The 12,990-nt window shown below is 32.3% G+C and overlaps 1 protein-coding gene across 1 annotated transcript; it reads left to right on the top strand.

Moving 5' to 3' along the window:
* Positions 1-1,665: 1,665 nt before the first annotated feature.
* LOC141544408 (uncharacterized) lies at positions 1,666-12,444 on the top strand. Its single transcript, XM_074270524.1, has 7 exons — positions 1,666-2,260; positions 5,282-5,396; positions 5,512-5,685; positions 7,476-7,582; positions 7,925-8,062; positions 9,580-9,709; positions 11,781-12,444. Exons 1-6 carry the CDS (start codon positions 1,998-2,000, stop codon positions 9,683-9,685), a joined length of 903 nt encoding a protein of 300 aa, XP_074126625.1. The 5' UTR covers positions 1,666-1,997; the 3' UTR covers positions 9,686-9,709; positions 11,781-12,444.
* Positions 12,445-12,990: the final 546 nt, after the last annotated feature.

Genomic DNA, 12,990 nt, shown 5'->3' with positions numbered 1-12,990 from the left:
GTATAAATATAGAAGCCAGACCTGTCAGATTTTTAGATGACATGAAGTTAAGCAAATATAATAATCAGAATCCAAAAGATGCTTAGGTGAAAAGCAAAAAGTAAAAGGCAAAGGTAAAAGTCTAAAATTTTATATTAAAAAAATAATAAATCTCACAGGCACAAGGTATTAGGAAATATTGCTATAATAGTTATTGTAGAAAATACCTGGAATTTCTAGTAGAGTCAAGTTCAAATTAAGTCAGCAGTGTCAGAGAAAACAGAAAGATCTCTGACTTCATTAATAGAAACATCATGGTTACAAAAAGGGAAGTGATATACATAGATATTTTCAGCCATTGTTCAGTCATGTTTGGCTCTTTTTGACCTCATTTGGAGTTTTCTTGGGAAAGATGCTTGGAATAGTTTGCCATTTCTTTCTTCAGCTCATTTTGCAGATGAGATAAGTGAGGCAAACAGAGTGAAGTGATTTGCCCAAGTTCACATAGATAGTGAGTATCTGATTCTGGATTTGAACTAAAGTCCTCCTGATTCCAGGGTGAGCATTCTGTCTACCTTGTCATTTAGCTGCCCAATACATAAATACATGTATAGATATAAATATGAATATATTCATGTGCTATATACATGTTATATACAATTACATGTATGAGTACATGGTTTCATATAACCAAGTATATATCTATGTAAAACTATAGTCATCTATAATACCATTATATGTGTATATAGTATATAGAGAGCTACATATATGCATATAAAATATAGCTTTCATGTACATGTATTTATGTATGTAACTAAGTACAAGTAGTTATATGTAAATTACACATATATTTATGTAACTAATATGCATATATATGTTTCTAATATAAAATTATACATATAATTATACACATGTAACTGTCCATGATTTCTGACTTCATTAAATATCATGGTCACAAGAAGGGAAGTATAATATATATATATTATTAATTACCATTATATACAAATACATTACATGCTTTATGATAACGTATATGTATGTGTATATAACATATATGCGTATAATGACAGATATATACACATAAATAAAATACTCCCTTGTGTCATACTTCTCTTAATGAAGGCAGAAAGCATATCTCCTTGTTTTGACACGGCATATTTGAATATGTTTATGCATACGTATTTGTGTATATACACATAAATGTCTATATACAAATATATGCATATGTTTAGGTTATATATAATTATGTAGCTTTGCAGATATGTATACAGATATACAGTATATGTATAAATGAATATCTAAACTTCTTAAGATCATCATGCTAAGTCAAAGATCATATATTATATCTTTCTGTGTGTATACATATTTTATACATGTTTGTAATGTATTATGTATGTTTATGTATACACACACACACACACATCAAACATCTAAATTACTATGTCCAGTTCTGGGTTATACATTTTAGAAAGAGCTTTGGTAAACTATATACTCCATCCAGACAAGGACTACCCGGAAATCACATTGAGGACAGGAGCAGCCTTGAGAATAAGCACAATTTTATCAACAAGTTCTTTTCAGGAAACGGTTTGCTGTGAGTGTCTGCCTTCTCTCAGACTTAGTTTCCCTTTGCCATATTTGACCTATGAAAATCGTTCTAGTAGAAGGCGCGAGCCCTCCCCACCCACACCACCTCCGGACACATTCCTCCCACCCCTAATTCACGTTGGCCTTCCTCAGTGAGACGGAAAGGAAGCTTGGAGGAGCTTCTCTATTCTAAGTAGCTCCGGCATCAGGGTCGGAGTCCGGCCAGGGTGGATTGGAGTCCTAAGGTGCCCGGACGGCAGTTACTTCCTCAGGAATATAATGCCCTCCGCCTTTAGGTTGCCAGGGTTACGGAAAACGTTATGCTTTTCTTCCAAACCTGCCAGTTGTAGCTCTGTATCTAAAAGCTTCTCGGTAGTTTAGAAAGAAGAAAAGGGTCGGAACTGATACAAAGGGACCCCTTTGGTGCCATCATGATAAAGTTTTGGGAGTACATAAAAAAGAAGGCCCAGCTGTCCTCTTCCCCTTTTGTCGACCCAAGTGAAAGGAGTAACAGCATCAAGGGTACAGGGAGTAGCAGCAACATCCTTACTCCCCAAAACGCCCCAGGGTATTGCATCCGGTATAAGGACCTGGGCAAACTTCACAGAGCTGCCTTCCTTGGGGATCTGGCAAAGGTGCAGCATCACCTGCTATTCAACAAGCAGGACCTGAACAAGAGGGATAAAGAACACAGGTGGCACACAGGAGCTGAAGGGCTGGCTACAGTAGTGGGGGTGGAATGGGTGGAGCATGGGAAAGGATAGAAAAGAGGAGGGAAGGGGATGAGATCAGCATTGTTCACATTCTCCTGGCAAAGGGCACAGAGGATACTTACTTTTATAATTCTGAGTATCTCTCCTTGGTATGTTGTGTATGGTGTTCTAAAGCGGGAGTACAGATAAAATCAAATGAGATACAACAAAATAACCAGCAAAATGTTAAGTACTTTGCAAATATTAAAGTACTCTACAAATGTCTAGAGAAGCAGTGGGCTTTAGTGGAAGGCCAAGTGGCCTTGAAGCATTGAGAACTTGGATTTAAGTCCTGTTTATCATAAATGGTAATAATGGGGTCCCAAACTTTCAGAGCCCTAAGAAGCAGCTTTTGGAAGACTATAGTCTTCCAAATTGCAGAGAAGGTTTTAAACTGTATTAGTTGAGAGAGTCCCCTTACCTGGGAGTTCCACATAGGAGTGAAATCAAAGGTCCAGATTTTATCCCTGTTAGCTCTTATGTTGGTCTGCTTCTCATCTAAAGCTTCCCAACACCAAGGAAGTCCTGAGTTGCTGAATATTACTTAGCTTCTCCAGATGGGTGTATGTTGTTTGAAAGATAGTGGAAGATATGTCAGTGTGTACGCTTTGCTTACTTTTTTAGATTGAGGATTAACAGCCTTTAAAATTAGCAATCTGAGAAACAGAAGAAATTGACTGTAGTTATGATTATAGAAACTAACTACTGTGAAAGTACATTTCCATGTTAATAACTATGTTTTGAGTTGTCAAATCCTCCCCCCCCCTAAAAAAAATGGAGGAAAGAAACTTGCTTTAGTTAGTGGGCAACAAAAAAGGCCTGGGTGTTAAATCTTCTTTTGACAAATTGAAAATAATTAAACTATATCTTGCAAAAATCCAATTCAAAAATAATTTCAACAGACAACTCCATGTACTAAAAGCAAAAGAGGTGGCAGCATGCCTCTCCCCCAATCTTTGTGTATGTAATGATGCTCGAAGAGGTACTACATGACTTTTTCTCCTCACCCTCAGCTCCACCCCAATGACAGTATTTTCTCTTTTCTTAATTGTGTTAATTTTCAGTATACATGAATTTTCATAATAGAAAGTAAACTTCTTGAAAGTTAAAGATTATTCAAAGGGGCAGTTTATGAAAATATAGAAAAGAAAAAAAAAGAAAGAAAATATAGAAAAGAAAGCAGTGATATTTGAGAGGGGCCCAAAAGGATTAGATAAATTATCAAATGTGATTATGATGGAGTATTATTGTTCTATGGGAAATGATTATCAGAGTACTCTCAGAGAAACCTGGAAATTTTTCCATGAGCTTAAGCAAAATGAAATGTACTATGTACAAAGTGATAGCAATGTTGTGGGATGATCAGCTGGAAATGATTATGCTATTCTCAGCAATACAACAATCTAAGCCTAGTATCAGGGACTTAAGATGAAAAATGAATTTATATTGAAGCATATTTTTTAAAAAAAACTTTGTTTTTCTTCTTTTGATTTTTTTTTTGAAAAGTTTGGGGAGATTTAAGTTTTCTTTTGCAGGATGCCTTTTATGGTAATATTTTGCATATTTGTACATGTGACTTTACAATGTGGGAAGGGTGGGAAGGAAGGGAGAGAATCTGGAACTCAAAGTTTTAAAAACAAATGAAAAAAAATATTTTATATGTAATTGGAGAAAATAAAATATTAAATAAAAAAGAGGAAAAATATATTATCAACAAGGCAATTAAAATAGCTGTGATCTTAGGCTTGTTTTTTGTATGTAGAATTTTGGTCATAAACTCCTTGGCCTTTTATATAATAGTTCCAGGCTTAAGATTGAAATGGAATGAAAAATTAATGCAGGCTTTCTAGCATAACAGAAATGGATGATTTTTTAAAAAACACTTATTATGTGCTTACTATGTATCTGACATAGTACTTAAGAGCAAGGAATACACATTTTATTGTTTTATTTTCTTAATTTGAATTTTACCTAAATTTTTAAAACTTAAATTTTACTGGTGTTAATTGTGCACGAAAGGTAAGCCCTATTAGCCAGAAGCAGAAGCTGGGAAGACAATATTCTTCCAGAAGAAGTAAGAGGGAAGTTAGAACTTGAAAGGGGGGAAAGTGGGGAGTTATTCAAAAACACAGATTTTTTGAAATTGGATTATATGATAGTCTGGATTCAAGCAACTAAAGATAAAAATTCACTTATACACTAACTTCCCAAGGTTGTACTGTGAGATCTGGTATGATCAAAAAGAGAATAGAAGTTCATGCAACAAAAGGGGGAATGCATAAATTTTTAAAATATATCCTTAATAGAAGCATTTAAAAATAAGCAGGGATATAGCCTTAGTTCAGCTAGATTTAGCATTTCTTAGCCTCTTGAAAATATGTCTTATTGGAAGGGTGTGTTGACTGAAAGGTTAAAGCTAGGTGTAAGGGACACTTTCTTTTTATGGAGCTTTGTAACTTCAAAACAAGAAAGCAAAATCAGCTGCTTAATCTCTATTGCCTTGGATCCATCAAGTCTTTAGGTATAGCTGTAATGATTTTTAGTTGAGGATAAGGAGGTGAAACTACCTCATCTTATATGTCAGGGACAGTACTATACATATATGCCATTCCTAGCACAAGCAAGAATAAAATATATAATACATACACAAACACATCACATATATTATCAAAGTTTAAAATTGGTAGGGTTAAATTTTTCTTCAGAACAGGTCAGAATTTTATTTCGGTTGCATATAGGTTATTATTATAATGAGCACTCAGAGCAAATATAAATTTTATAAATGGCAATAATTTCTCTATAATAAATATTTTGAAATTCTCACAGTGTTGATAAATGTTATTATATTAAAAAGTCTAATTACACTTATATAATTTTGATCATAATATAATTATAATTTAGATATTATATAAATGATGAGAGTGTAATTGTTTTGTAATGTTACAGTCATTATTTTGTTATAGAACACCTTTGCACCTAGCTTGTGCTAATGGATATCCAGATGTTGTGTCCCTCTTAGTGGAGAGAAAATGCAAATTAAATATTTGTGACAGTGAAAATAGATCTCCTTTGATTAAGGTATGCATGAATTATGCTTAGCTATAAACTGCATTCTATGTAGATATCATCCAAAAATTAAATCTTCAGCATATAAAGTTGCCAAACTTACAATCTCTTTATGTTGTATTAACAGGCAGTACAATGTCAGCAGATAGAATGTGCAACTATTCTTCTAGAAAATAAAGCAGAACCCAATCTTGGGGATATCCATAAAAATACTGCCCTTCACTATGCTGCTTGTGGACATAACATATCACTTGTGAACAAATTGATTGAATATAAAGCTAACATTGAAGCACAAAATAAGGTACCCTTTCATTTAAAAAAAATTTTAATTAATAAAATACATTTAATAAATATAATAAATTTTTACTATAAAATAAATTTTTACTTAGCAATCACAGTTATATAGATTTAGAGGTAGATTGGTTCTTTGAATACAGCTAATCCATCTCTTGTATTGTGTATGCAAAAACTGAGAATCAGTGACCATTCCTAGAGTTATACAAATAGTAAATTACACTAAAATATGAATCTAGATTTTCTCATTTCAAATGCAGGGTTTTTCTACTGCACTACATAATTGTAAATGAGATATCAAAGGTATTAATTACAAATTCTTAGCTTTTGTCAGTGATATTTAGAAAGAGTTCATTTAAATTGAATTCATTCATTTAGAGAAACTCATTTTATATTAATCCTTTTTTTATTTTTCAACCACTGTTTTTTCAACCATTTATTTTCAAACCATTGTATTTTGGGACTAAGAACACCAGAAATGACCCTATATGATATGTAAGTAAATTATTTTAACTTTTACTTATATATTTTTAAAGATTTTTGCCTTTATAAATTCCAGATTATAATCCTGACTTCAAAATGCAATTGTATCTAGAACTTGAAGACTATCTACAAAGGTCCATGCTAAATCAAACACTAATTATAAATGGATTGCAAAACTCAGAGCAGCATTGTTACCTATTAGATAGTATACTGGACTTCTGGTCAGGAAGAGATAGGTTTAATTTTTCATGTGAAATAACATACTGATGCTTCTTCAAGACTTTGTTATAGAAAAAAAAAAGTTTTCTTTATGTATGTCATATTTTAAAAACAATAAAGATTTTAATAGCTAAATATCGTTAAAATTATTTAGTTGGGGGTTTTATATACAAAATGCCCAAGTATCTTGATTTTAAGGATATGTAACCAATACATTTCACATAGACCCATTATTTCATTGGTATGTGTACTCACTTCTGGTTTGGCACATTTATGTATTTGTTGGTGTCTGTAGCCAAACATTTTGTCATAGGCTGATCTTTGAACAGACACATTTCATTTTTCCAGTGTGATAGCACTGTTACAGTTCATGCTGTAGCAAAGCATGTAACTAAGGTAGAAAAATCAGGATTTTTCTCCAGGGCAGATTAGAGGACACTGATAATGCAAGTATTACTTCAGCTAGTACAAAGGGGGAATGATTAATTAGTGAGAATAATCAAATGAAATAATTAATAAAAAGAAAAAAGAAAGCTAGTAGATGAGAAATGTATCTCTCTCTTATATTCCAGACAAGCTTATATCCTATTTAACTATATATACCTTGATTTGGTTCCCCAGAAACATTCTTACTCATAGATGCCTTATTTGGTATTTGAGGCTTTTAGGAGTCATCACAGAGTTTTCCTATGCAAGGTGTTTGTATTCCGAACTTTAGAGACTTTCCATTGTCCCTTCCCTCCTCAACTAAATTTATCTTATGGCCAGGATACAAGAGGCTAGTGCCCTTTTCTGAGACTTTAGGACATTTTCCCAAGATATCAACATCAGAAAATTTGGTTCAAGTAAATAATTACTTTATTCTGGATAAATTAAAATCTCTTTCCCTATTCTAAAATGCTTTCCCTGCCATGCCAAAGCAAAGAGTTAGTTGGATTATGAGTGTCTTGTTTCATTCCAGTTTCAGACCTAAATTAGCAAGGGACCATCCTTCATCAGGCCCATTCTGTTGTAATAGCATTTGAGTCTAACTTTCATGGAGGCATTATAGCATTATAACATTTTTGCATTAATGGTTTTAAAATGGTTTTGTAGGATGGGCACACACCACTTTTACTTGCTATTACTGAAAATAACCCAGAAATGGTGGCCATTCTGTTGAAGAGAGGAGCAGATGTGAATGCTTCAGATAAATTACAGAGGTAATTCCATTAAATTTTAAATTGTGTTAAACTTAAAAAACTAGGAGCCACTGGCTCTTGAAATATGTTTTATTTTCTTTTATCCTTCATTCAAAATGTGAATAATTCTCTTTAAGTAAGACAGCACCCATGTTTATTTATTTCTTAATCCTGCTTCCTTCATGGCTATAGTTACCCATTTTAGATATGAGATTCTGCTTAATTGCTACAACTCACTTATTCTCTTCAAATAAGCAAAGAAAAAAAGAAAAAAGGAAAGAAAGAAGTAGGGGAGCAGGTTTTATTTTTTCCCTATAGAGATAGATAAAATCCCTAAATGTGAAGTTATCTTTTTTATTTCAGAACCGCCCTTATGCTTGCTGTTGGTGGTGAACCAATTGGTATAGTCAATCTTCTCCTACAACATGATGTTGATCTCTCCTGTCAAGATATTTATGGATTGACAGCTGAGGAATATGCTACATGTAGTGGTTATTCAATGTTAGTGTGCTATTTCAAAATCCTAATCATATTTTACAATCTGTTATTTATGACCAATTATAATTTAATTTTTTTAACTTATTATGAGCTAGACTTTAAAGATTTGTTTATTGTATTCACTTGATCTTCTCTAGATGTTAAATTTTTCAAAATACATCTAATGTTGAAAATACTATTAAATTAGTATGAATTATAAGCAAAAGAACATAAAGAGTAAGAACCTAGAGGAGTGTCTTTTATATCAAATTGTATAATGAATATTGGCAAAGAAAGCAAAGTTAGAAATTCCAGGGGCAGATGGGTTAGCATCATTAACTGCTATTTGATACTGTGTTTGGTATCAATTGGTATCGATTGTTAATCGAACTGATTGGAGAAGATTTATATTCAGGTCTTACATTATTATCATCTTGCCTTAAATATCCTGGCAGTGTTTGGGGTTAAAAATCTTTAAGAATGAATAGTCTTGGGTAGTATGTTTCCTTAAAGTATTCACCTGACAGAAAACTGAATTTCATGAATTAAATAATTCCTTCTAGAAGTAACATCTAGCTTCTCTTTGGTGTGACAGCTAACTGTCAACGGACATAGTTATAATGATTATAAATGCTAATTATATTGATGTAGTGCTATATGACTTGCAAAATGATTTCCTATGTACACAATTTAGAAAAATAGGTAACAATTTGCAGTGATCAGCAATCTTACCAAACTTGGCATATACCCTTTTTAAAGTAAGGAGTCCCCTAAAAAATAATTTCATTAATGAAATTAGAGAAAGACTGAAAACACAGAAGGATAAAATGATATAATGGATAGAGAGCTGGGTTTGGAATCAGGAATATGTGGATTGCCATTTTCCTTCTAATATATACTGGCTATATAAAACTATGTGCCAGCCATTGAGCTAATTGCTTTACAATTATTATTTTATTTGATCCTCACAACAATATTTCAATTGAGAAAACTGAGGTAAAATTACTTGCCCAGGGTCATATAGCTAGTGTCTGAGATTGAATTTGATTTCAAGTGTTCCTGACTCCATTGTGTCACCTATTGGGTCCACACTTTTAAAGAGAAACTGCTTCTTGAATTCCTTCCCAGGTCTCATAGGATATAATGACTTTTGAACTTTATGTATTACTTTATACATGCCTTATATGCTCAACATATATTCTAGTGATTTATATTTGAGTAATGTGCTTGCTGAACTGAAAGTTTCATGTAACCTAACATATTATTCTGGACAAAGGAAGCAACTGGAAAAATCAGTAATCTTCTATATTTTCATCTCTTGTCTCTCCTTATCTCTCTTCTCTTTTGTCTCACTTTCCTCTTTCTTCCCTCCTTCTCTATCTCTCCTCCCTCACCCTTGAAGTTGGTATGACTTTGGATATTTATAGTGCATTGGTGTCTTTGAACTTTTACTCTGAGAATTAGACAGTATTACTTATTTATTAATTTACATCCAGGTCAACATATTCTTATAAATGTTCTTTGTTTTTTTTAATGAGTAGTCATCATGAATTAATTTCTCAATATAAAATTCAGAAGAACCTTAAGAAATCCATTTTCCCTGGAATGAGCCACTCAGAGAGGATTTCTGCTATTAAATTTTCCTAAATGGTTCTACCACAATCAAAGAAGGTAAGAAAAGTGGTATAAATTTTTAGGAAATGAAATTAGGTTTTACATTAACATGTGATTTTGAAATTACATTCTTTTTCTTCCTCTGTGTTTTTAAAGAAAGAAAAAGTTGGTTAATTGTGTGTCATCATGCTAAGGAAAGGTTCTTCAAAATCATCATCAGTGACATTTTCTGATATCTGAAAACAATGTAAAGAATGCTGTTAATTTATTAATTTCTGTTTATTTGATTTTCAAAAGTATAAGAATTCCTCAGATTTATCCTCCAGCATTTCAAATGATTTAGAATTTCATCAGTGTGGATACTCTCTTTGTGTCCTAAAAGGTGGCTTTTTTGTATTGCTCTTATGCATCATTTCTCATTGTAAGCCCCTCCAAATTGGGCCCATAGCTTGCTAGGGTATACTTGCCAAGCAGGATAATGTTGAAATACTGATCAAGGAAAATGAAAGTGCCTTCCTATAAATAAGGTGTTTGATTTTGAAATTTTCAAGGTTTGTTTTCATATATATATAACATATCTGCATATTAATTCACCTATTTACTAATACTTAAATATTTTTCTATTTAACATTTGATATAGTCATAGTCAAAGAATTAGTCCGTTAGGAGCCAAAATTCTTTAGTTGGAAGGGCTGAATATTTTAAAGAGAGTACAAATGTACATCCTAAATTTAAAGAATCTTCCTTCAAATTCTCTTAAGACTTTTTCTTGACTAACAGAATTTTCCAAGAGCCTGACTAAAAGTAGAAAGGAAAATTCATTGGAAAAGATTATAGCATATCATTCAATTAGTCAAGAAACATTTATTAGCTTGCATGATTGCATGATTCTAGGTCTGATTGGCTTCCAAAAATAAGAGGCTTATAAACATTCAATGTAGCTCCCATATCTAGATAGAACTATATTTACAGTACCCTGAGAAGTTTCTGGTATATATCCTCCACTGCCACTGGCTTGAGTTCCCACTAAGCTGTGTTCTCCCTACTGCTAGGTGCTACAAGGTCACATCCCAGTTCAGTTAAACTAACATTGTTTAGCTTTTATATAAAGGCATTTATTTTTAAAATGTAATGATAGAAGAAGCATAAATGATGTTTTCCAGTACCCGAAGGACAAACTCTTAGCTTAGTTTCTACAGAGAATTGGTCCCAACAAGATTACATTCAGCTACATTTGGTTATTAGCTGAATCCAGGGTTTAAATTATATTGGCCTATAAGGTAACTCCTGAAGGATACTCCTACTGGGCTAGCTACAAAATATGGTCTGGAATTTAATTCCCAGATTTCTGTAGCTCACTTGTTTTTTCTCCAGATTAGTCTCCTTCCCCCAAAAGGAAAAAGAAAAAATGGGCCAAGGTCCTTCACAGAACCACATGAGCTCAGAACAAAGAACACTCCAAGGTCTTTCTCTTAAGGCATTGTCTCTCACTACATACTAGGAGTGAAGGATTCATCAAGATCCTTCAAGGACACTGAGACAAACAGACTTGGGTGAAGTCATCTTAATTTTTTTTTGAAGAAAATCCAAGTTTCAATTATGTAGACAACCAAATAAAAATAATAAGACCTCCTAACCATATTGTTAATATGCTATAACTAGTTAAAGAATATCTGTATGTGTTTCACAGTCTCTACAAGCCATTTCCTAAAAACAGGAATACCCTACAGATAGAATCCCCAGTTTTGCTTTGTGAAGAAATTGCACTGATTAAACAAAGCAATGGAGTGTCTACAGGTTACCACACTTCATGTCTCAACTTTTTTCATCACATTTTCAACATATCAGAATAAAAAAGTTTTTTAGGAGTTTTGTGGAAGCTGCAGACCACAAACAAAAGCCAGCAAATGACAGTGTTATAATAAAATACTTAAAACATATTTTATATTAAGGTATTATAAATACTCCATTAAAAAGGAAAAAATTCATATTTTTTCTCTGCTACAAAGGCAGAGACAAAAAATTTTACTCAGATTTTTCAGACTATGGTGGCTGTATGTCCCTAGCCCCTATAATGTGGAAGAGATAACTGTTTACTAATAAGATACTGATTTGTTTTTTTTTCTAGACTGAGTTTTCTCACCCAAGAATTAACTATATCATTGGAATTATGGATCTAATCCTTCTCAACACCAAAAATTTATAATGATCTGATATTTATATGAGTATAAGAACGATTCCAAAACAAAAATCAAAGGTGAGGGACAAGCACTTCTCCAAAGAAATGAGCATCGATAACTACATGAAAAATTGAAATCTCTAATATTCATAGGAATTCAAATAAAAAGAACTCTAACCTGCCATTTAACACCCATCAAATTGCAAGATAATCAAATATGACAATTCATTTTGGTGTGGCTATAATACTGAAGCAACTATGGCTTGATGCCACCTTTTTTTTTAAATGGAACAATTTATGAAGACATGCACAATTGTATAAATATATTCTTTCAGTTTTATTACTGCTGGGACTTGTAACTTTTATGGAATTTATTAACAAGAAGGAAAGAAAATCAATGTGAAAATGGTCTTAGAAACACTTGTGTGAAAGCAAAAAAAAAATCTCAAACTGGAAATAAACTTGACTTGCAATGATTGAGAAGATGAATAAAAAATTATAGCATAACAGCATAATGAAATATTATTTAATTATAATGACAAATGTGAAAAATTCTTTAAAATGTGGCAAGATTTTAGATAGAATAAAGCAGTGTGAATTCAATGGAAACAAATGCTTATTTAAAAGCAATCATAGTAACAAATATACATGATATACAAAAGAAAGATTAAAAATAAGCTGAAAATAAGGACAAGAAGTGCTAATTTATTAAGGTCAGTATTAACATTTTTGAGGTTGGTCTCATAATAACAGACTTTTTAAGAAAAATCACTTTACAATCTCTTGTCTTTTGTTTGATCTTGCACATTTTTTCCATGTTTATATGTAAGAACATATGTTTAATTTTCTGAATCTGTTTGTGAAAATCAAATTTATTAGAAGTGGGTAGTCTTGAACTTTTCGATAGGAATTAGTTTTTGTTTGTTTTTTTTTAAAGAAGGCACAAGAAAATACTCTTAAATGAATTCCTAGAATCTCTCTTATTCTCACTTGCCTGTGGAATAAACATAAATTAATTCATTCACATCATTTAAAATAGAAAGTTTCATAGATATAGTTATTGATATTTAGGCATTTGCTAATTAGCAGTCACTACCAGTGTGATGGTGGTCACCATAATTTTCAGCTAATTCTAATTTCCAATTGACTCAAATAAAAT

Source organism: Sminthopsis crassicaudata, chromosome 5, assembly GCF_048593235.1.
Source record: "Sminthopsis crassicaudata isolate SCR6 chromosome 5, ASM4859323v1, whole genome shotgun sequence".
Taxonomy (NCBI): Eukaryota; Metazoa; Chordata; class Mammalia; order Dasyuromorphia; family Dasyuridae; genus Sminthopsis; species Sminthopsis crassicaudata.
This window is presented reverse-complemented; position numbering and strand designations above follow the sequence as displayed.

Bases quoted from the DNA above. Each gene is read 5' to 3' on its own strand.
- LOC141544408 (XM_074270524.1), top strand. From the start codon at position 1,998: ATGATAAAGTTTTGGGAGTACATAAAAAAGAAGGCCCAGCTGTCCTCT. The intron at 5,686-7,475 runs GTACCCTTTCAT...ATGGTTTTGTAG, and splicing joins ACATTGAAGCACAAAATAAG to GATGGGCACACACCACTTTT. The intron at 7,583-7,924 runs GTAATTCCATTA...TTTTTATTTCAG, and splicing joins GCTTCAGATAAATTACAGAG to AACCGCCCTTATGCTTGCTG.